The sequence below is a fragment of the Chamaea fasciata genome, unplaced genomic scaffold, assembly GCF_029207755.1.
Source record: "Chamaea fasciata isolate MVZ Bird 193981 ecotype frontalis unplaced genomic scaffold, bChaFas1.0.hap1 SCAF_5, whole genome shotgun sequence".
NCBI classification, from domain to species: domain Eukaryota; kingdom Metazoa; phylum Chordata; class Aves; order Passeriformes; family Sylviidae; genus Chamaea; species Chamaea fasciata.
The window spans coordinates 62974202-62998328 of NW_027094090.1; the positions used below are offsets into that span (position 1 = coordinate 62974202).

The following is a 24127-nucleotide window of genomic DNA, read 5'->3' on the forward strand; positions in this document are numbered from 1 at the left end:
TTTCACAATAGAAGAAAAGAGAATCTGAACCAAAGCTGATGGCTAGGAGGGATGGCTGAAGGAAAACCTGGGAAGTGCTGGTGAGGAAGCTTTTCATATGTGACACCTCCTTGTATGCAAAAAAAGTTTACAGGTTGTCTGTCTTGCTAGTAAATGGCTCAAGGGACAAGTATTTGTCCTGCCAATTATTTTCTTAAATCCATAGTGGTACCAATCCAGTGGGCTTTCTGCAGGTTTCAGCCTGAAAAAAGAAAAGGAAGATAACTGCCCCACAAACAGGATTTACCAACAAGAGGCAACCCTTCCCAGGGCATTTTTGTCCTGGGTCTGCAAGGAGCACACTTCCTCCTGGAATGGCCACACGACTGTTCAGAGGTCCGTAAACCCGAGAGGCAGGGGGAACGCTCCGCAGTGGGTGGGGTTGGTAAGACTTTTAACCCCCACTTCTAACGCTGCCTTCCCCGGAGGCAGGGTGTGCAAGTCCTGGTCCCAGGGAGATCAGCAGCGAGGAGCGGGCGTGTGTGCTGAGTTGCGGGTCCCCTTTGTTCTTCCTCCCAGCGCTGCCGCGGGTCACCCGGGCATGGGTGGGGAGGGACACGCACCATCCCAGCCGCGTGTTCCTCGGGGTGCTCCGACACCCAGGGCGGCACCGCAGCGCTCTGTGTCCCACGGCCACTTGGGCAGGAACATGACGGACCCCAGGGTGTGTGCTGGACAGAGGAAGCCCAGCCTGTCCTTTTCCATTGAGGAGATCCTAAAGAAACCTTCTGCCAGCACTGTCCTGAACAGTGAAACCGGGAACAGAAATAGCTACGCAGAGAGACCTCCGCCCCTAAAAGCAGGGTCACCGGTGGCCTTTGGTAAGTACCAGTTATAACGCTTAATGAAAATACTCCTTGCTTTTTGATCCCTAAAGCTGTCAGGTTTAATTATATAGTATTTTTATTCTTTAACTTTTGTAGGAATTTGGGATTTCCCTTATCAGGTACAAATCATTCATTGTATATACAGAAATAATATTTTTTAAAATAATTTGCTGTCAGCCTCTCAGTAGATTGGACTGGGGTTTTGTACATTGTAAACCCCAATAGCATTGGAGAGGTGAGTATGCAACCTGAGAAGTTATTTCAGGTAGCTCTCTTCAGTGAGGAGTGCCTATTGTAAAAAATACAGCACCTTTCCTTTTAAAAAAAACAATACTCTTGTTATCTGGTAGGGGGGAAAAGACAAATACCTGCCATAAGAAGGACAGGTATTCAGACTCAGGAAACCAGCCAAAGACTTCTGCAACTTAACAAAATTTTTGGAGTTTCACTTATATCAAGAGCTGACTGTTGTCTGGAATTACAGCCAAATCTCATATCAGCACCCTTTTCTGATAAATTTGACCACTCACCCTCAAGCAGGACAAATGATCTGTAAGGGTAATGGTAGTTATAGGAATGTTAGAACCCAATTGCTGGAATAAGAAAAGAAAAGGCATACATGTTTAATCATTTCTTCTTATCATCATGGACACTAGGTTCTTTCATGAACTAAATATAAACAGCTAGTAGAAAACTTGGCATGACTTTGATCTTAGCAAACCAGCAAGTGCATTAGACTTTTTGACTTCAGTTTTCACAGTTTAGTTACACTGGCCTTGAGTGAACTTTTACCCCCCAGAGAAATTGTCTCCTTTTGTTAAACAAAGAACAACATCGAGCATTTTCTGGATTCAGTATTTTTTCATCTTTTTCAATCTGCATTTTCCATGAAAAAGAGATATTTTATGTATACAAGCAGATCCACTTAAACAAAAAATGACCTGTAGTTTTGACACAAAATTTTCACTCACCTCTCACTCAACTGCTTTCAACAAAGCTTAATGGTACACTTTATTTTTTGTAATATAGAGACATCCTTTCCTGGATCACGACCCCATTTCCCAGGACACTGGATGAACCACTCATTAGATAGGTAGAGAATCTTTTTGCAGAAGCCTGTCAGTCCAAGAAACCATTGCCTATTATCATAGTTTAATTTCTTTTTATGTCCAAACTGGATACCGACCTGGACTGGAAAGCAAACAAGACCTAATGGTGTAACGTTAGTTACTGGGGTTGGACTTAAGCACCCTAACACTGACTCAGTCGTGCTTTGCACAAGATTTGTACTTCTTATGTTAATCTGTGACACAGGATAACTCATCTCCTCACCTTGTGGCAGCCAGCCCACCACTCACCTCACAGCATTGGGTGAGCGGTACCACTGCTGCCTTTGTGCCGTTAACTGTAGCTTTCCATGAAAACTTGTGTATGGGGAAGAGAGATAGGGTTCTGCTGGTTTTCCCAGAACCATAGGATAGCTGGGGTTTGGGGGGAGCTCTCCAGGTCATCTGGAGGTACAGCTTCCTGCTCAAAGAAAAAGCTTGGCAAGTGTTGCTTGTTTTGCCACTGGTACTATTGGAGGACTGGATCATTTGGAGGTTTCCTTAAGCTGCTTTTGCCAACTGGAACTGGACAACCAGTCCTGAAAGAAGCAAGAACTTGGTAGTTTGTAGGGGTGGACAGGGACATGGCTGATGCTGCTGCTGGTGCAGTGGGGCCCATGTGCTGAAGGAGCACAGGTGGCAGGTTGTGAAGGGGGAGAAATGCTGTGGTGAGCTCTGGCAGTGTGGTTTTGTGAGCTGAACATCCTTTCCTGAGGGCTTGTGGCAGTCACTTTGTGCCACTGGGTCCAAAGTAAGACAAATACCACTGAAAATTCAGTCAGTGCTTGTTCACAACAGAGCCACAGAACTGCGCTTCAGCAATGTGAGAGTGTTCTCTGGGAACAGAGACAGGACTTTTTTTATATTAAGTCTTTTTCAGAATCCAAATGTTGAAGCCTAATTTCACCATGTGTCTTAGCTAAGTGTGTCTTGGCCCCTGCCAGCACAAGGGTCTGACAAATCTGCATGCAGGACATGGTGGGTTCCTAGGACTGTGCTAGTACACTCCCAGTGCAGCCTCACCCCAAGCTGCAGACAGTTTTTCATCTTGAAAGCAATGCAGGCAGAACCACCAGGCTTTGCTTTGGCTTGCTTCACCACCGTCACACCATAGAGACACTGTCACTGTAGCAAGAGAATATATTGACTCTCCCCTGCTAGAAAGCAAGGCTGGATTCATAAACTTAAGGGAATGCAGAATATTAACTAAAGAAAACAGTATATACAAGTGAAGATTCACTTAGTTGTTACTGGAAGTGGGAAAACAGGAAAGCTGTAGAAATTTTCCAAAATGTTGTACTTTGTTTTTGCAATTGATCAAGGAAGTTTAAAAAGAATGAAAACGAAACTTTTTCACTGTTTGTTTCTTACCTAAGAATGTGGTACCTAGGCTGATTACCCTTTGCTTTCTGAGCAGAACTGTGATTTATTCAGATAAGTTATATTTATTTCAGAAGTGCGATACCCTGTGCTGTACATCTTGGGAAGATTGCTGTATTCCATTTAAGTCATTCAGCTTCATGCCATATAACACTGTCATTTTAAAAACTGTGTAAATAATCGGCCACATCTAGTATGGCTCAGTGCTGGCCAAGATTAGGGAACTGAAATGAGCTAGGGAACTTGCTGGAAATTCCAGGATGGGATACAAATCCAGCTGCTTTCTCATAACAGTTCAGCAACAGCAAAGAAGGAAGTACTACAGGTCAGGGCTTAGTTATGTCTTACTATGGATTTTAAGAACATTCCCCACAATATGGTATTTATCTGATCAAAGCCATGATTCATATGAGAGACAGGAAGATCCGTATGGCATCACATAGGCTACTATAAGGTAAATAATGAGGCCAGAAATTGCCATCTGATGTAAACAGTCTCAGTACCAAGATCACACTTGTCCTGGAGTCTAAATCTAGCCATTATGAGCTGAGCAGATGGGTGGGACCAGGGGAGGAGAAGATGCAGAATGTCAGAAATGATTTGGCTTGGTGGTCTAATGTTTGGAGTTGATGATTTTAAAGGTCTTTTCCAACCTATGATTCTAAATGAGGGGTGCAAACTGAAATTCTCAAGAAAACCCGTGGGGGCTGGACCAGATGGCTTATAGAAGTTGCTTCTAACAAAGCAACTTCTGAGTCTCTGACAAAAAGGATGTTGTGATGTACAGTGCAAGCATCTCAGAAAAAGCTGGGGCTTGATCATGTCTGGGAAGATCTCTAGGCCTGAGTCCTAAGTTCATATGTTTTTGTGAGTGTAATTCCAGTGGGACTTGGAATAAGGAAGTGTGCAGTGTTCTCTGAAGCATTTGGCTTCCCAGTAGCAGTGTTAGTCATAAGGGAGTTCACTGCACATAACAACAGCTAGAGGATCTGGAGCTGCAGTTGCTGAAGCCTGTTGAAATCATTGAAAGCCTCTTACCAAATTAAAAGACAAATAATGGACAAAAAGACATTTTAGTATGCAGCCTGTGCTGTTCCTCTCAACCTTTTGTCGCAGTGCCTAGAAAGGCTAACCATGGCCTTTGCAAGGAGCTCAATTAAACACCCAGTGAGTGCAAATCTCCTCCCTTGTGCCAACTCTTTCATTTAAAACACAGAAGAACATCAGGCCTATTTCAGAAAAAAAAAAAAAAAAGTTCTGAAATTCTTGGGAATGTGATTTTAATGTACTTGAAATTACATCTGAGGTGATTGTTCATTACTCCCCTGGTTTCTGACAGTGAGGTTTCATCAACAGGAGATCCTTTATCAAGACAGGGAAAGCTTGGGATGAGAGTGTTAGACCTGGGAAATTAATAGTGAAAGCAGTAACAGATATGGTAATTTCGTCATTCTGCCTGTGTTATGCTCCATCATGTTAAGGATATGCAAATTAATAGGAATACAACCACCACTTCACACACAAATGTCAATATGGTGATTGCTCACCTTTAGCAACACTCCACCCAGCTTTATCACTAAAGAGGAAACAAACTGAAGGAATTTAACTGAACAGATACCATCTGGACAATAAGACCAATTCACCCCACCTATTACAAGGAAAACCAATAAACCTGGAAACCAAAAAAACAGGAAAGAAATAAAAATATGTACAAGAAACAGAAAAACAACACAATACAAAGATGCTTTTGTTGCTCAGTGACAGACTCTTCCCTGTTCACAGCCTTAGTAAGACCCTAAAATCATAAACCTTGTGCCTCCACAGGTCTGTCTCTCTCCAGTGATTACACAACAAGGCTTAAGTGGAACTTAGGTCATCTGAAATAACCTCCTGCTTTCAAAGTGAAACCCTACTATCTTGGCTGAAATTGTCCATCCTTTCCTATGCAACTGCAAGGCAAGACAAAAGGCCATTTTGAGCCACAAGTCAAAGTAATTTCTGTGCACAACAGTAACAAGTATCTCATTTTGTGCTCGGCTGAAATGTCATTGCCTTCCCTGGGGAAGGGGAAGAAAAAAGAAAACTGCAGTCCCACGAGGAAGTTTTGCCCCATGCCAGTTCATGACTATTTTTCAGAGCTCCCTGCTGGAGTCACATGAATGTGTACCAAAAAAAATTCAAGCTGGCCTAAAGAGCAACCACTTCAGGCAGTCTCTTTACTTGCTCAGAACAACAAACACCAAAGAAGGTTGCAATGCAAACAGGATTGGAGTTCCTAACTCTCGGCTATGTTCTGTAAACTCAGTGTCATCTACCTTCACTCTTATCCTTCAGAAAAACTCCTTGATTAATTCAGCCTATCTTTGAGGTTCATATTTCTTTGATTTCAAACAACAGATCCTCCCACTCCTTTTCACCAGTTCACAGAGCCATTGGCATTTTCCCATTTGCCTAGGACAGTCTTCCATTTCCTCCCTGTTCTTTCTACTTCAGTCTGTAATTGCTCTATCCATGCTTATATGTAACTTGTGCTCATCACTTGGGTATCTGAGCATCTCAGGGAAAAATTTTTGTGGGGAAAGCTGTATGAAAGAATAAAGACATGTGAAAAGGTTACTCAAAGATTGGTGATATTTTTAATAGACAATATTTTAACAATTATTCTTTATTGAAATGACTCTTTGGCTAATTTTTGGAGCACTTGCAACCTTGTTTTCTTCTGACATGTAAGTGTCTACCCTCTATAAAATTCCTATTGTGTGGGCTCTTAGTTAGGGCAGAATCAGAATTGGGAACTTTGTCTCCAGATGTTATCATTGCTCCAAAGCTGCTTTCAAATAGAACTTGTTTGTTTGAGAAAATAAATCTCTATCAAGTCTAAAAAGTTAGGTGTTTTGCCAATGCCAGATGTCACAACATATATATACGCACACATAAAATGTGTATTAAAAAGTGGAGCCTCTTCCAGTACAGCCTGTAGTGGTTCACACCTGCTACCATTTAGATACGAGAAGGGAGAGGGGACCACCCACAGGTGCAGGAAACCCCAGAGTCCAGATGTGGGAGACTGCTCAGGGGTGCAGTCCATTATTACATTAGGATTTTAATGTTCTTTGGCTATAGTAGCAGACAAACCTGTACTGTCATATTTGCTCCCAGGCCATGCAAACCATTAAACCTAAATTTCCCAATGGGTAGGTTATGTTTATGTGTTGCCTTTTACACTGGCTTTCCAAGCAAAGAAATCCAGGTGGGGAGGAGAACTGGAGCAAATTCTAGGATTGCCATTAAAGCAGCACAGACACAGATATCTTGTTTCTGAAGAGTCAGTTGAGCCATGATTGCAACTACCAAAGGCAGCACATCAAACATTCAGCATCAGGGTTTATGGCAATGTTGTAAAATTGAAAAGGGAGGTGGAGAGTGGGGTATTAGGTGTAACTCTCTTGGGATGCTAACAGCCACAGACAGCCCACTGCTGTAAACCTCAAGGCTTCCCAGCGTGGTATATTTCAGTGCATGGCTTTGCAAAGTTTGTTTACATTTATGAGGAGGAGTAAGAACTCATACTACATTAATGAGAGCAGAGAAGTCATCTGGAAGATCTTTGTGGTGCCTCTGCTACACGCTGAAGTAATGGTGTTAGTAATAAGGCAACACCATGGCTGAAGAAAGACTACGGCTTTTGGGGCAAATTTCCTCAGCACTTGGGATCAGGTGTCCTAGCACATGTCATCACTGGTTGCCGCTGAGGTTGCCTTAGAGATTGTTTATAATGTCCATACTCATATCTAAGCTAATGTTACAGCTGCACTTCATGAAAATAGGCCAACACACGCTTCTCCTGTTTGTCTTGTTAACAAGAGCATGCAGGTGATTTCACAAAGATGAGTTGGCTGCAGTACCTTCCTAGATATCACCAGCATCACCTGTCACAAAGGCAGAGGAGAAATGTTGACAGCCTGGGCAAAGGCTGCCTTTAGAATTGTCCAATGCCTAAATCAGAGCAGCAGGCAGTCCAGATGGAGAAGAAAGGACAGAGGGACCTGAATTGGGGAAGACGCTGACTTTTTATCCTATTCATTGGCCCTTTTTCCTATGGGGTAGATGTACCTACAGGAACATTTAAGAAAGGACCAGGCTTTTAAAAGCATTTGGCATCCAGAAAATGCATGGCAATCTTCTTGACAGATTTTCAGAGCAGCTCAATATCCACTTTGCTTCCAAGTCCTTCAGAAAAGGCAGCCACTAATTTGGATACTGACAGGGAAGCTGAGATTTCTTGATCTTTTGGTTATGTCTCCTTATTGTTACAGTCCTTTTTAAAAAAATCTCTCATAAGGACCATTGAAAGTTTTAAGGTAGAAGGCAGCAGAGAACAGGCAAGATTTGGGGGTCAAATTCACTGAGATCCTGTGTCTGCAACATGAGGTAATCTTGGCATTGAAGTACAGAACAGAAGGGTTAGGCCATTTTAAATAGGATCAGGTTTGAATGGTATAGTATCCAGACCACTTTTTTCACACAAACTGGAAGGTGCGCTGAACAGTGGCTACTTTTTTCAGAGTTGTCTCGTGCTGTGTCCTTCACAGATTCCAGCAGCCGGAGTCAGTCTGATTGTGACTTACCTTCAGCCAAAATGCTTCTTCACACCACATGTGCTGCACCCATGGCCAAAACAAGGAGAGTGCAGGCAACTCACTGCAGAAGACCTGCTGCCAACCCAGTGTCTCTCCTGGGTGAGGACACGGGACGTGAACATCTGGAAGGCAAAAGAAAACATGAGGAGGAGGAAGATCAGCTATGTGGTTTCCCAGTGGACCATCCACTTCATGGTGAGTGCCAGTGTATCCAGACTTTCCCCTTCAATGCCCCAAAACACAACTGTTATCTTACAAGTATGTACATGGCAATACCAAGCAATAGACATCACTAATGTTTCCATTGACTGAGTCACAGTAGATGGTCATAGCTCCTGGATGAGTCACAGAGATGGTTCTTCATTCCTGCCATCAAAAGACTGAAGAGCCACTATTTGAGCTAAAGTTCCAGCTCAGTCCTACCAACTCTGCCAATGTTAGTGGTAGGGACTGCTTTGGGTGTTTATCGCCCTCCTGCTTGCGCTGTGAGGAGTTACCATGTTCTGAGCCTCACTGCCAGGGTTGTGCAACCCCCATTTCCTGGAAAATGTGCATTGCACAATGTGGGGAGAGAAGCTGGTGAATAAGCCGAGTCAGCTGAATGTGTTCTGTACACCTTGGACCCACTGTGCAGGTGATGAAGAGGTTATCGGCATGCACACCGGCAAACTGGCGACATGCAATAGATCTGGCAGGATGCATCAGACACAATTTTCAATTCTGGCCGTGTTGGTGAATCTGCTAATTTAATTAGTTATGAGCACTGGTAAACAGCAGTCTATCTCTTAGCCAAAGCAGTGGACAACACAAGTATCCTTTTCCAGTATGTTGCACAGAGACTTTAGTTTAAGCAGGATACGTGGTACCTGAACAAGACAAATTCTTAACAGACAGATGGCAATTAATTAACAGCATGAGACAAAAATTCCTCTAAGTTCTTTGAGTTTGAGGAAAAGTAAATACAGATGTTCCTACTACACTCCATAAAACAGGTTTTCAGCAGCAGCAGAAAGGTGTTTTTTGCATAATTTGTTACTATTTACTCAAGGAAAAGAAGACACTTCATTTAAGTCCATTGAAGATGGCAGATGTAGGGTTACTCAGCTGGCTTTCCTGAGATCCACACATCATCCTTGCTCCATACTCTTCAAGCTGGCAGGAGAAACAACACTTTCTGTGACGTACATTTGAAAGAAAATCCTTGTTTCTGCCACTGCTGCTATGGTATACATGAGTCTTGTGACAAGCTGCTGTCACCTCCTCCTCTGGCATGAGACAGCCATCAGTCTTGATGCAGGGAGAAGCCTTGTAAGACAGCTGGAAATTTTAGCTTTGCTCTGCCCTGTAAGCTACACACAGCTCATGACAGCAGGGCTAAATCATGTTGCCTCCTCATAGAAGAGCCAGGACTGTATGTATCTGGCTCTCAGAGTTGTCTCTGAGTATAAAAGTAGAATATTCATATGTGAGGGAGTCTCCAGCCAGGAGGATCACACCATAGCTGGGAGGTGACTATCCTGACTTCTTGGCACTTAGCTTCATTGACTAGCACCATGGTGGGTACCAGCCTCATCAGTAAAGCAGGGGAGGACGCATGTAATTACCTGCACAAAACTGAGCCAATATGAGCAGCCCCCTTCAATGGCAACATGTATTTTAAAGACATTTTAAACAAAATTCTTCTGTTCCCTGGTTGCAGTGAGGTTTTGAAGCCTAGCAGAGGTTTAATTATCTGCCATTTTCTAGGCTACTGGTACCTGCAGTTGCCAAGCCTTTGATAGAAACTGGCTGAAGAAGGAGGCATAATCTTAAAGCACTGGATTGATGTTTTCCCCGTAGTATGTGAATAATGATGTTTCGGATCCCATTCATTCACTTTGTCATTCCTAGCAGAGAGCTGGAGGCCTAGGTTTAAAATACTTTCCTGTATCTCAAGTTTCAGCCTCCTTCTTCCACTTTACATTATGGGAGATGAGCTGGTGGCTCTTTTTCTCCCGCCTCTGGCTGTGGCAAGTATCACCTTTCTCAGACAAAGTGAGCAACAACACCTGCAGGAAGGGTAGACTGCATCACCCCTGGAAGCAGTCTATAGTCCTGCTGACAGCTCAAGCTGATAGCAAATTAACTTCTGTTTATGCACCTGTCAATTGTGGGGTGCTTCAGACATGCTTTTGGTATGGCAGCTACAGGTCCGTTACAGGTCCTCTGACGAGGCCCTTTGGCAGTCCCAAATGCCCATAGCATATCCATGGAGGTGTCCCCAGGACCTCCCTCACACCCACACTAATGATGTCTGTAAGCACTCAGAGGAGCAGTACCAGCCTCAGCAGCAGGAGACCTTTCTGATGTGAAAAGACATCAAAAGCCCTTGGTGGGGTGTTCCCTCACCTCTCTCAGCACACATCCACTGATGTAAAACAGCTTCATGATTTGTGAGGAAGGGCCCTGGGCTCTATCTAGACACACACATCTGTTTAGTTGTCAGGGAATAGAAGAAATCAGGTGTGCTTTACAATCACCTTGGAGGCAGGAAGGCTGGGCTTTGGTGCTACTTTGTATAGGAGGAGAAAGGTGAGGAGGAAGCTTCAGCAACAGCCTCCTTCACGGGCATGTGGTCTGAGATAGCAAGAGTACCCCGACTGTGACCCTGAGTATGGATTTGGAGCATATTTGCAGGAAACCCTGTAACAATTCGCTAAAATTTTTCTTTTCCCACAAAATGGCTTCTGCCACTAAGCAGTTTAGAAATGCAGTGTCATTTAAGCTAAATAGATTTATGCCCTTATCACAAACCACTTGCAGGAAGCAATGCCTCTTGTACTTTGAACTTAGAGGCTGCATTGTAAGCAAAAAAAGAAGAGCCCTCATATGGTAGAGACGTGCTGACACTGGCATTTAGTTTTGCTATAAACCCTTATTTGAATTTGGATGCCTTCATTCTGAATGCTGTATGCTTTCACCTGTGGTCTTCTGCATGAAAAGCTCAGCAGAGCTTTTTCAGAAAACCTGGATTCTTGGAAAGCAGCATTGATGAAGCCCGTTTTAGAAGAAAAACCAGCTTTGATAAAATGTTTTAGAAGGAGATCATTCTAAGGAAGGCCTTACTTTGGAGCTGCAGGTTCAGACTCTGTTTGGACCAGGTTCTGTGAGATGAGTCATTGCAGCCCCTTTGTCAAGTGCAACCATCATCACTGACGAGGTATTCAAAACTTAAGAGCAAGCAGGGCAAACTCTTGTGGTTGTTGGTCAGCCTCTCAGCAACCTTTCTGTGTAAACACCCAAATCCTGAGCTCCCACTTTCCTTTTAATTACTTCTTTTCTCTCTGTCTGACCTCCCTGGGACTGGCTTGCCAATTCAGAAGGGTGGAGCACTGGAACCTGAGAGGATAACCCCCATGACTACCTGAGCTGCAGCAGCTCCTGGTGGAGGTTGCCAAGTGCAAGATCCCAGCCTAGTTTGGATCCTCCTGGGCAATCATTTTGCAATGTCTTTTACACATGCTGGGTCTGATTGTATACAATGGACAGGTGTGCACTGTAATTACATCCAAAGACACTCTGTGTGTGTGCCCAGCATTGCACACAGATAATGGTTCCAGTCTTCTGGTCAAGCAAAGGAGCAGTTGGTGCCTTGCAGAAGCCAGGTAGCAGCATCACCTTCAGACACTGGTGGATGTCCAGTCTTGTGGGATTTCTTCTCTGGTCAATAATTCAAGGACAGCATAGATCATGCTTCAATAAACAGCTCCTAATTCCACCAGAAACTGAGGTGTTCAGGCTGTGAACCACACGTGGTTCAGAGGTTCACGTTATTTCCTGCAGCTCGTGTCTTCATTATTGTTGGGGAGGATGAATCAGGGAAACCTTATAAATATGATTGTTTAGCAAAAGATTCTGAAAATATGAAACCCATAATAGAAATGGAAGCTTACTTTGAGTTGTAGGATACCAAGTCTTAGTTACTATATAATCTGAAAACAATAGCCTAGCCAGCTAAAGGAGAATCTTTTTTGATTGAACAATACCTTTCTGCTGGCTAAAGAACCAAAGGTCAATGTAGCAAAACAGAAAAGCCTAAAGAGTAGTTTTTAGAGTTTAAAATATAACATAGTATGGTAATGTAGTAGTTCTTATAGGCTGTATGTAGATTCTATAGGATTTTGTGTCTTGTATTGGTTGGTCACTGTAAATTAAAATATTCATCACTAAAGGAGATATAATGCATTGTAACAAAGACCTCGCTCTCTTACTTCTATGTCTTTTAGCTCTTACTTCTACCTCTCTATTCCCTGCTCTCTTACTTCCACCTCTCTATTCCTAGCTCTTACTTCTACGCCTTTTAGCTCTTACTTCTACCTCTCTTAACTCTTACCTCTTCCCCCTGCTCTCTAACCCCTGCTACCTGGCTCCCTTCTCTCATAACTCATATCCTCTTGCTCTTCATCTCGCTCTCTTTGAGATATTCCTTCAGCCCAGGTTGGTGGCTGAAGGCAAGGCCCTTTTTACCCACGACCGATGCAATAAAAGCACATATTCTAAAATATCTCAGGTCAGCAGAATTCCTTCTCCCTGCCGTCCGCGGATGTTCCTACACATTATTTACTGTAGAGGAGGCTGCCCTAATGAGTCAACATCACCCAAGTATTACTATAGCAGAAATCCTCTGCACATTGCTGACGGGGAGCTCAGGGATCTTTTTATTAATCTAATTGTTTTATTGTTATTGTAGCATCTGTGATCTCAAAGCATATTGATGAATTCTGGTGGCAATTTTCATAAAGACAACAGTATAGAGATAATCTCAGTTCTGTAGGAATTCCAGTATAAGTTACATCCCCTCTGTACTGATGCCAGTTGCAAACATCCTTAGCTCAATGTTTGTGTTTTCTCTGAAGTCATAAATTCATTTGTACTGTTCATTTGTGGACAATATGGTCAAATCCATGTACCTCTATGAAACAGCAGGGTTTGTCTTTCACAGAACAGTCTTTCCCCCAATATGCTGACTTATATTAATGTATTTTTGAAACACCCAAGAGACAATAGAACACTGTGCAATCACAATCCCAGATAAATATCAGCTGCCCAGAATACACCAATGGGACTGCGAGAAAGTGCACAAGCATCCCATTGTCCTGCAGAAAAAAAAGGAAGCAATTTTAAATGAAAAGGAAAAGCAGGAGAAAAGAAAGAAATGCTCATATATATAATTTGGCTGCCATTAGCTGTCTTACCAGCCTTTTGTTTATCTGTGTGAATAGTCCGTGCAGCCATGTGTCTCTAAAGTGCAGTGTTCCTCTGTATACACTTGGAAATGCCCCAGAGCATTGACCTTGTTTTGGTGGGTTTACTGTAGGTATTGTTGAAGGCTGATTCTTTTTTTTTTCTCCTTCTTTGAAGACTGACTGTTTATAATGACACACTGGATATTAAATGAAAACCTGAATCCGTTACTCTCACCCTTCAAACTCTGTTCACATAGAAGTCTCACTGGTACAAATAAGCACTGAATAAAGCAAAGTTGTCAGCAGCTGGGGACTATCATAAATTCCTTTTGTGTTGTTTCTTCATGGGTTTTGGGTTTGGAGTTTTACTTATTTATAGCAAATGTTAACATTCAATGCTTTCCTCAACCAGCCCCTTCTTTCCTAGGAATTTTGGATCCAGAGGGTACATTACACAGGACCCAGAGATTAATTTGTTCCTTCTAGTCGAATCTGTACAATGTGACCACTTGTAAAGCTGATGGCACATCATGATTAGTTTATTTCAAACGTCTTAATGAGTATTTATTGGCTTCTCCAAAATTGTCCTAGAACTTTTCATTAAAGCACCGGGATATGGTACTGTTAATTACTGTTCTTTGAAATCGAGGGCAGGTCTTTTACCTACTGTTTTAGCAAGCCCTTTATGCTTAAAGGGGAAACACCAGAGGCAGGGATGTAAATAAATATTCCTGATTGGTGTCTAGATGTTTGCAGGTACAAATAACCAGAAAGAGCAGGAATAAAGAAAAAAGCAGGCTGTCTACGCAACCTCCAATAAGCTCAGCTTTCTCTCTGTTGCAAATGGCTGGTTTCTCACATGGGTTTTGGACCAGAGAGTGTGGGGAGAGTGGTGGGGAACCTGTTTTCTTTGGTGAGAACCATTATTGATTTAGGCTGGCCACTGCTTTTAAGGTGAGGTTTGACTGTGGCAAGCATTCACTGGAGTGAATGTGTCAAGTGTCAAGACTGAGGTTTAGCTGCATGGGAAATCTACACATGCATCTACCCCAAATCCACATTGGCCTGAAAGAGTTTGTGAAGGTGCAGGCCCTTTGGCGTAGGTACAGACCTGATGGTCTGCTTCATCCTTCAGATATTCTGCTGACCACTGGCTGTGCCAGAGTTATGCACGCCGTCATTTCAGGCAGCAGCATTTGTAAGCACTGTCATCACTTTGCTGGCGGACAGGAAAGGTTAAATTCACCAGGGGCTCAGGTTGATGGTGAGCACGATCCTCCACAACAAACTGTCCGCATGAATGGTTTCATACGTACTGTCTGCTCCTTGCCAACTCCTCTGACAAGCAGACTTGAGAAACTCCCCTGACCACCACCATACAGCCTGCTTAAACAGGTGTCTAGCCTGATATTTTTAGCAGTCCTGCTCACACCCCCCGAAGTCTGTATGTACCTCTCTGCATTTCAGTTGTGCTGTGAGGTAATTAGGCACTGCTCTCAGCACCAGGGTGGAAGCAACTCTATATGAAGGAGTTTTGGATTGAAGGGAGGAGGTCAAGACTTTAAAAGTTAAAGCTGTGCTTCTGTGAAGTAACTTGGGCATTGCTTGAACAGGCAGCAGCTGGATGCTAAATGCTTTGTTTCCCTAGCAGGAGACTCTATCTGGAGCACATTGTACCCATCCAATTAGGATCAGTCTCACTGGCTATGCAAGTCCTTCTTGGGCTGAAAAACAATTTTAGTCATCAGTATTAATTTTCTCATACCTCAAATTTCTTGAAACTGTGTTATACTGGACAGTGGAAATAAGCTGCAATATGCTAAGCTTAAACTGTGTATTTAAGCAATTGCAGATCAGATGCTTTGAGCTATGCTTGGTTTAAGGCCTTAATGCCCTAAGCTCCCTTACTTTTTAAGGAAGGAATGATGGGGGAGGCTTTACTTCGTGTGGTTGTTTGAATGTCAGAGATTACATAATAAGATACGTTGTGAGAGGCCTCTGGAGACTATCCTGTCCAACACCAAGTCTAAGCAGGGCCATCTTAAATCAGGTGGCTTAGGCCTTTGACCAGTCAAGTTCAGAGTATCTGCTAGGACTGAGACTTCACAGCCACTCCTGGCCCACATCAGACTACCCTCATAATGAAAACATTTTTTACCTGTTATATAACCAGAATTTCCCTTGCTGAAACTTGTAGCCATTGATCTGATCCTTCCACTGTGCACCTTCAAGAAGAATCTCTATTTCTACAAAGTTCATATGTTCCAACTTGCTCCAAGTCTGACCTAGTAATAAAGCAGATCTGCAGAGGACAAGTGAGCCTGATACTGAATTTAAAGGAGCTATACTGCTTTATCAGCGTGGAGAATCTGTCCCTTCCAATGTCAACAGTAAGGAAATGTATAGACAGCTGTATCTCTAAGCATCTGAAAAAGCTGACATATTTAGCTGCCTCATATTTTCAGGCTTGGTTTCAGCAGCCAGCTAACCTGCAAATGACTTTCACAGAGCATAAAAGCACACTAATATCCCTGGCTTTTACATAAAAAATAGCTTAGGAAACTCAGAGAGTCTTATTTCCCCAGAGACTCTAGAGGCACATTTGAAAAGCCAAAGTTACACTTCCAACACTTCCTAGTCTTATATCTTCCACCCACATTCTTTATTAGACTGTAATTCTGAATGCTTTTGTTTGCTATGGGATCTCTAAGCTGAGGTCCCAAGGCAAACGGAACTATCAAAGCTACAGTCAGAAAAAGTTTCATCTTGCAAGAGAAAATGTTAACATAGAGTCACAGATTTTTTGCATTTCATGATAGTTTTTAAAACAATTAAAAACAGAATGACTGATTACTTATAGAAAAAAATGCACTTTTCTATATTCCCTGCTGGCAAAAGCAGTGATCAGTTAACAGGAGTCTATTTTGTTAGCAATTTAATTTCATATCTAGTCAAAATCAAAGTTTGTCCTTCAGTCTCTACTGGCCCTTAACTGACTTGATGTTACTGTATTTTGTTCAATCTGATGAGTTTCAGACTGTGCAGACCCTCTCCTTACGTAAGTCTTGTCTGTAACACAGTTCACCTTTCCAGAAGGAAAAATGTGGAGGATTTAGAGTGAACTGATAGGGAGTTTCTTTTGCTTATCACCAAGTTATCTGGATCATTTTCATACCAAAGAAGCTCGTATGAGATACCAGAAACTCAAGTGCTGTTCTCTCTGAAGCCACGCTCTCCAGTCCTGGACATTTCTCAGGTGCCAGCAGGACAGAATATAGTAAGCCATATAGCAAATGTGAGGTGAAAATCCTCCAAACAAGAAACAGCATTATGAACTGGGAACCCTATCTCATCTACAGGGGATGTAGTGTCCTAAGATTTCTGCTGTCAGGACTGATATTTCCCTTTTCTTGCATATAGCAATAAACTCCCTTTATAGTAATCTTTTGAGGAGGTTGAAGTAAATGTAATCAGGGCTTCTTACGAGAAAGTGCCCTTTATACCTTCAGCGTAAACACACACGTATATTTCTCATTTCAAATCTCTGCCCCAGTAATGCCAGCAAGATTCAGTGGAAATAACTTTTTTCTCTTGGGTCTGATGCCAGTGCTGCAGTTTAATGAGTAGTACTTTGATAAGCTGGTAGAAAGTCTGATGATACGGATTTAACTGTGTTGGACATCAGCTTTATTGGGCTGCTTCTGAGACATGGTAGTATTGACAGTGTTAATGATAAATGACACTGCTCAGTTATTCTTGCATGACTGGTTTCCTTTCAAAGTCCCCAGAAGGTTTAGAAAAGATGAAATATTCGCAATGGTATCGTGTCTGGGCTCCTTCCTACCAAGTTGACGAACAGAATATTTTAATCCTTGTTTTCTGTGTCAACAGAGTCACAATGAAGTTTTGATTACAGAATGAAAAATATAATTTTCTGGTTGGCACTGAGCCCACTCTATATTAGCCTAGGTGTTTAGTTACCTTTTCACTGTTTTAGCCCTCCAAAGGATGTTAATGGCTGAACAAAAGGGGGAAAAGGTACCAAGTCTCTTTGAGGGCTAAGCTAACCTTGTCTGGTTAATTGTTCCCATTAGAAAGAGTATGCCTCTAGTTACACAGTATGAATTGTTAGTTGTCATCAGATGGTGGAAGACCAAAAGCAGCCATTCAGAATAGCAATTTTCTCTAACGACGTGGTTTCGTTGACAATTACTTCAGGTCACTGGGTAGCAAGCTCATCACAGTCACTAAAACAGTATTAGAATTTTTATTGACTTATCAGATGCAGTTTTCCGAGCTCAGTAGAAAAACGCCTGTGATTCACAATGCTTGGGGTGTGGCTTTTTGTGCTGGTCACTCAGTGTCTGGTGGAAGATACTCCATTTGTGCATCAGAGAAGATTCCAACTTTGGGATGAGGCTGAACTCCACATTCTGCAGCTGCTTTTTCCTCTTCCTTGTAAGACCTTCAGCATCATTTTGGAGCAACTGAGACCTCATTCTAACTTACATCAAGTGCTATACAGAGTTCATGATCTAAAAAAAATATCGTGGTGTAGGAGGGCATTTTCAAAGCACTTACAGGAGTATTGAGGGAAGTACTTTTTGTGATCGCACCACAACAGGTGAAGCAATGTCTAGGAGTCTCCTTAGGAATTCACAGCGCCCAAACTTCCACATGGGCTTTAAGGCCTTATTCTTAAGGTTAAGTTCTTTAAATTAAGCTTATTTAGAAAGTCCCCACACCACAAGGGTACAGTCAGAAAAATACCTATTCTTTGCAACTGCAAAGTTAAAGAGCTGGCTATCCCTGCTGCTGTATGAATGGTGGGAAGAGAACAGCAGGCAGTCAGGGGTCAGTGGTTGGTGCAACACTGAAGGACTTTGGTGACAAATTCGTTGCAGGGCTAGTGTGGTTAAAATACATAGGCGTTTGTAGCTGTTGATGTGTAGTGGATCCATGGAATTAGCAGTGCAAATGGACACTTTTGACTCATTAATGTTAAAGGAGTTCATTCACATTGTCTGCTAGAGAATGCCAGGAGCCAGTTACCTATGATAAGTACATGTCTAGAAGGTGTTCCGGATGCCATCCCAGCTGCAGAGCAATTTACAGAAATTGCTGCATCTCTGAATCTTCTTGTGGTCCTCTAGCCTTTTCCTGTAAAAAGTAATACATCTTTCCTTGTTTTTCACAGCTGAGAGGAAAGGGAAACGAAGAATCCGGACAACATTCACAGCTGAGCAGCTCCAGGAACTGGAGAAAATTTTCCGAGTGACTCACTACCCGGATGTCCATGTTCGCAATCAACTGGCAGCAAAGATAAACCTCCCAGAAGCTAGAGTTCAGGTACAGTGTGTCTCTAAAAGGCTATGTTCACTGCATGTCATTCATTATTTGGCGTTCTTAATAGTTTATGCCTGGGTGGCAATGCTAATGAGATATGTGATCTCTCTCTTACCCTACAGACGAGGCCAGTATCACTGTTCTCTTTTTATGAATAGGGAAAGAAGTATTTGTCACCCAGCTGTGACTAACCAAATGGAATTAATCAAAGGGTTAACAGGAGCTCTAGGCATACTAAATGCATAGCAAATAGGAGTTACAGATGGTTATGAGCAACCTGTTGGACTCTGTAGCAACAGAGCAGCCACTTATAGAAATATTTATTAATCATTTATCAACCATTTATAGGCTAATATTCATCCAGTACAAACTGTCATCCACATCCATCTTCCACAGAGTCTCAAAAATGTGAGATTAGTTTCCAAAACAGAAGTGCTTCTTAGTGTTCTGTATTTTGATATCACAGGCTATAAATACACTGGATATAATTTCAGCTCACAGAAACTAATCCTGTTTCCCCCAGTTGTAATACAATATTGCTGACTGAGCTAAAAATTGACCGCAAATTCTTACTGCATAGGAAATCTGCTACAATAAAATATACAGACTACTCTGTATTGGCATTTGATGTTGTCTACCAGGCACTGTAGTGATGATTTTTGCATGAGGCAGTTTCTGTACTTGCCCCAGTGCTATAGTCATTGGTGTATCTCTTTGCATATATCCCTCTCTAACAATCAAAGTTCAACACAGAGCTGTTTATTGACTAGCCATGATAATATTGCTTCATCGTTGACAGGGACACAGGGAGAATTAGACCTGCATTGCCACAATATGCCCATTAGCATTACCAGTACACCAACAATGCATTTCCAACAGCATAAAACACAAGCTGGGCTACCAGTCAGTGTTCTCCACAGAGCAAGGAATCACATGAAAGAACTGGACATGTTTTTGTTAAAAAAAAATAATCTATATTGGGAAAAATAAAAATTAGTTATTATGGGAAACATCAACGTGGGATGTAAATGAAAGAAGTAAAAAGTCCTTCATGTATGAAGTGCAGATGGCAAATTCCCAATTCAGAGAGTGTTATACATGACATTGGAAATTCTGTCTTTGACCTCATCCTGGCTGATAAAGGGAAATCAGCCACAAAACTAAAAATTAGCAGTAACTTAGATTCAAGTTACAAGTTATAGTTTTGACTGACTGCATTTGTCACACAAATCAAAGAGCACACAGAGAATTTGCACATGCTCTTGCTGCTTTGACATAATAGTTTTGACAAGTCAAATCACCTCAGAAATATAATTAAACTGTCAAAAAAGTGAGTGAACAACCATCTGGTGACCAAATGAAATCCTTTATAACCGTGAAAAATCCTTCAATCAAGAAAAAAAGTTATGATTGCTGTGAAACAGCTTAAGTGGATAGATGAAACTGTATAACTGCATGTGGTACACAGAAAAAAATTAAGTATCTTGTATGAGTAAACATGAGAAACAAGAAATTACAAAAAATAAATAAGCAAAGCAGGAGGGTGCAGGCCAAAATTTTGGTCAGAAAAATTACGTATCAAAAACTCAGTAAAAGTCAATTAAGAACAAAAGAACAAAAACCAAAGTGATCAATTTTATTGATCTGTTACTTTATAGAAACAGTAGGGCTGTCAAGGATAATGCATAAATGGCAAAGATGTTCAGTCATAATTTCTGCTCTATCCTTGGAAATATGTCAGGTAAGGTGGCAACACTTTCTATAAGGATAATGTTGAACAGCAGCTGCCACAGACAGCTATTTTTTAATCTATATATCTAAGTAACTTACCTCCAATGGTTCTGAAAAAACTGCTTGAGAAGCAGTTTGGGTCATCAGTGTTCGTATTTAATCAGTTCTGGAGCATGAGAGACATTCCATTCCAGGGACCTTGAAGAAATTTAATGGTGTGTCAGTATTTAAAGGGTAAACAGGACAACCAGATAATGAGCGGCCTGAGAGACAAACATTGATTTTCAGCGAAACTGTGAAAAGGACTGTATACTCTGTTAATGGAGAGTTAAAGATAACATATTAAATGCTTATCAGCACTGGTTCATGAAAATAGACACTGCCAAACCCATCTTTTTATGGTGAGAGTATTAGTGACAGCTTTAAACTGAAAGAAGGTAGATTTATGTTGTGTGTGAGGAAGAAATTCTTTATGATGAGATTGGCAAGACACTGGAACAGATTGCCCAGAGAAGTTGTGGGTGTCCCATCATTGGAAGTGTTAAAAATCAGGCTGAATGGGGCTTTGGGCAACCTGGTCTAGTGAAAGATGTTCCTGCCCACAGCAGAAGCACTGGAACTAGATCTTCTTTAAAGGATGCATTCCAGTCTATGTTTCTATGATTCTGTGTAATTGGTTGATAAAGGTATAATATCTGCAGTAGACAGGGCATGAGGAATAGGTTTAAAACACAATAAATAGAACTCATGCTGGGTATTGAGAAACCATTTTAGGTGTAAGGGTGCTGGAGAGCTGGTTGGGCAAAAAGAGAAGTTTGGTCTGAGAAGTGTTAAAATCTTTGCCTTATTTAAAAAAAGTAAGTCCATGAAGTGAGAACTTTATCCCATGTGCAGATTTTAGAAGGAGTGTTTCAGAGACGGAATGTTGGCTGGAGTGCCCCCTTTGCCCTCCTCCACTTTGTGAGTGTTAAATGATGCTGTTTCACCATATAACTCCTGCATGGTAGAAAAGGAATGCAGAAGTTTGTACAGACTAAGCAGTTTCCAGACACATGCAAACCCAGATAAACAAAACTGTCCTCTCAGTAACCCCAGATACTTCTAACTATCAGCACTATAGCAGCTAACTATCAGCAATATAGCAAAGGGCTCCTGACATTCTCATTACTTCTTGGGTGAGAGATGCAGAAATAACTGAGCTGCTCATTATTTGGCTTAAAATACATATGTATTTACATCCAATAGCACCTGGCTTCAATAACACTTTGTGTTCATGTGAACCACTTGCTTACAGTCAAACAGCAAGCTTAGAAACTTAAAAACTTTCTTAGCAAGCTAGAAACTACAATTGAAGCGGGCTTCAACTTTTCACAGCAGTGCAGCAAGATGCACAGCTGCAACTGCACAGTAAATACATTTATGCCTCTGCCAGAAGGCAGGCTGGTCAAATCAGCTGACAGATGAAAGAAACTCCCTAGAGAAAATTAGTTGTCTGCTTTCCAGTGCAAAAGGAGATGGCAGACAGCATACTTAGATTGCTGAGTGATCCCCTTGAGGATCACTTTCACTTAAGTCCGTTATGTGAATTTCCAAATGCTACCACCTAAATATGGGTAGAATCCTGTTACTACATCTCCACTGGTGACACACTTTTATTGCAGCCCAGCAAAACATCTAGGTGGATCTTCTGTCAGTCTATTCACTTGGAAACAGGGTGGAAGAGCTTTGTCATGAAATGTCACACCATCTAGGGAAAACAGAATGCTGTGTGCATTGGCCACTGCACAGCTTTGACCACAGAAGGATCTGCTCTCCCCAGAGAGCCCTGGAAAACCTGCAATACTATCTTTCCTTGAACAGGGTGATCCTATTTCTTCTGTGAACCACAGTAGAAAACAGGGTATCATAGTAGTCCAGAGATCCCATATCCTATGCAAAGTGCTGTGTCAAACCCGGTGGTTTACTTCACATTCAGCCTCTGGTTCTGCTGAGCTGGAGGTCAATGTTTTCTGATGCTCAGAGTTTAGGGAAAATAGTTGGCTGTGAGAAGTTCCTCCATCATATTCTGTTAATTTCTGTACCTTTTCTTTCTTACCTTTATTCAGATCTGGTTCCAGAATCAGCGAGCAAAGTGGAGGAAACATGAAAAGTTTGGCAACTTTGGTGGCCTTCAGCATCTGACAGAAGTTGATTTCATTCCTACTCCCAAGTCAGATATCACAGTGAGTACTGGACACTTTATATAAAGCCTCTTGAGAGAGAGACAGCTATCCTCACCAGGTAATCACTTCACCAGTAATTCCATGGGACTATCCCAGAGAAGGAGCACTGGAAAAGACAAAACTGGCAATATGATGACAAGAAATCCCACCATCAATCCACTGATCAAATAACACATTTCTTCATAGAATTAAACCTTTTTCGTAAATATTCTGTGAGGTGTCTCTTGTTGAGTGATCCTTCCCCATTTTGCTTCTAAATCACTTCCCTGTTAATCATACTTTGATTCAGAATGTCTTTATAATCAGAAATTTCCTGAAAAGGAGGACCTAGGACATTTGCAGCCACAAAGCCATGCTCCTTTACAGGCAGTGTCCCTTTGTAACATCCAGCCTTGGTTAAGCTGACCAGAGCTTTTTGCCCTTGACCTATGCTTTAGCAGTCCAGGACTCTTATTTTTCAGGCTGCCACACAGGCTCTTTCCCTGACAGGAGTTTTTTCGTGGCTAGAAAAAAGGGCATTTTGCTTTGTGTCCTGGGTGACAACACACCTCTGGGTTTTAGGAAGTCTATTTTTCTAAACTTTTCTTCTTAATTACTCAGCACCAGGGAAACAAAAAAGGTTGATTGTAAATTTCATCTTAAGTAGAAGTTCATACTGATTCACCTGAGACTACGCTTTTTTTCTTGAAAGGCTCCTAGCTTGATGCCAAGAAAACTTTCTGGTTCCTTTCCTGCCGTGGGATACTACTCACCGCTGCAAGGACAGCTGACAACTGCCCGGCTGCCCAGCATGCTCTCCTTCACTCCCCACCACGTGGGGCTGCTGCCCTTCCCAAAACCATATTTGCTCTTCAATGTCCTGCCCCCTTACGGCTCGCTGCTACCCCACAAGTTGGAAAGGAGCAGTATCTGCGCCAGCTCCTCATAGAGGAGGACTCAGGGCATTGGGGCCCTTTGGGATGCCTTTCTCCCCATGTCCTCCACGAAGGTGTATGGTTCCTCTCCTTGAACAAACGTGCTGGGATGATGGGTGGCAGTGGTGCCAGGTCACCGTGCTGGAGGAGTACTGCCAGGAGTTGCCACAGCCCAATGGATGTGGGCAAGAGGCGCCAAGGACCAGAAAGGAGCTCCTCATCTCCCTGAGGAGCAGCACACTCCATGGAAACCCAACCCTTTAACCGAGAGCCTCTCCCCAGCAGGACACTGCACCAGGCAGCCCTGCAAAAGGACAGGGATTTTACTTAGCCACGAGACATTGGATGACCCTATTGCACTGATGGCTTGGGGCAGGAAAGATGCCTGGGATAAAGTGTGCATAGGCCTAAGGTCCAGCCAAAAGTGCTTTTCTTTGCAGGTTTTGGTCATTTTCCTCACACATTCTGGTCTTAATGTACTGGATTGCTGCAAAGAACAAGTTTAGGTCAAAAATCAAACTTTTAAGATGCTTTTTTTTTTTTCAAGTACTCAATGGAGGGAGGGGGTGTTGATTTGCTGTCTGTGTTTTTGACTTGAATAAAGGGGAACAAACACAATCTGAGCTGAAATATGACAGTCTAAGCTCTGGATTTGGTACTGCAAGTCTCTGGGGGCAAGAGAATTCTTCAGCTGGTT

General features: G+C 42.3%; 1 protein-coding gene across 1 annotated transcript; it reads left to right on the plus strand.

Annotated features, from left to right (window-relative positions):
• Window positions 1-23444, plus strand: ISX (intestine specific homeobox). The gene is made up of 7 exons (XM_066184650.1): window positions 1-80; window positions 234-375; window positions 685-860; window positions 7945-8187; window positions 18415-18566; window positions 22400-22516; window positions 23208-23444. The coding sequence occupies exons 3-7, from the start codon at window positions 689-691 to the stop codon at window positions 23442-23444; spliced, it is 921 nt and encodes a 306-aa protein (XP_066040747.1). The 5' UTR covers window positions 1-80; window positions 234-375; window positions 685-688.
• The last annotated feature ends 683 nt before the right edge of the window (window positions 23445-24127 follow it).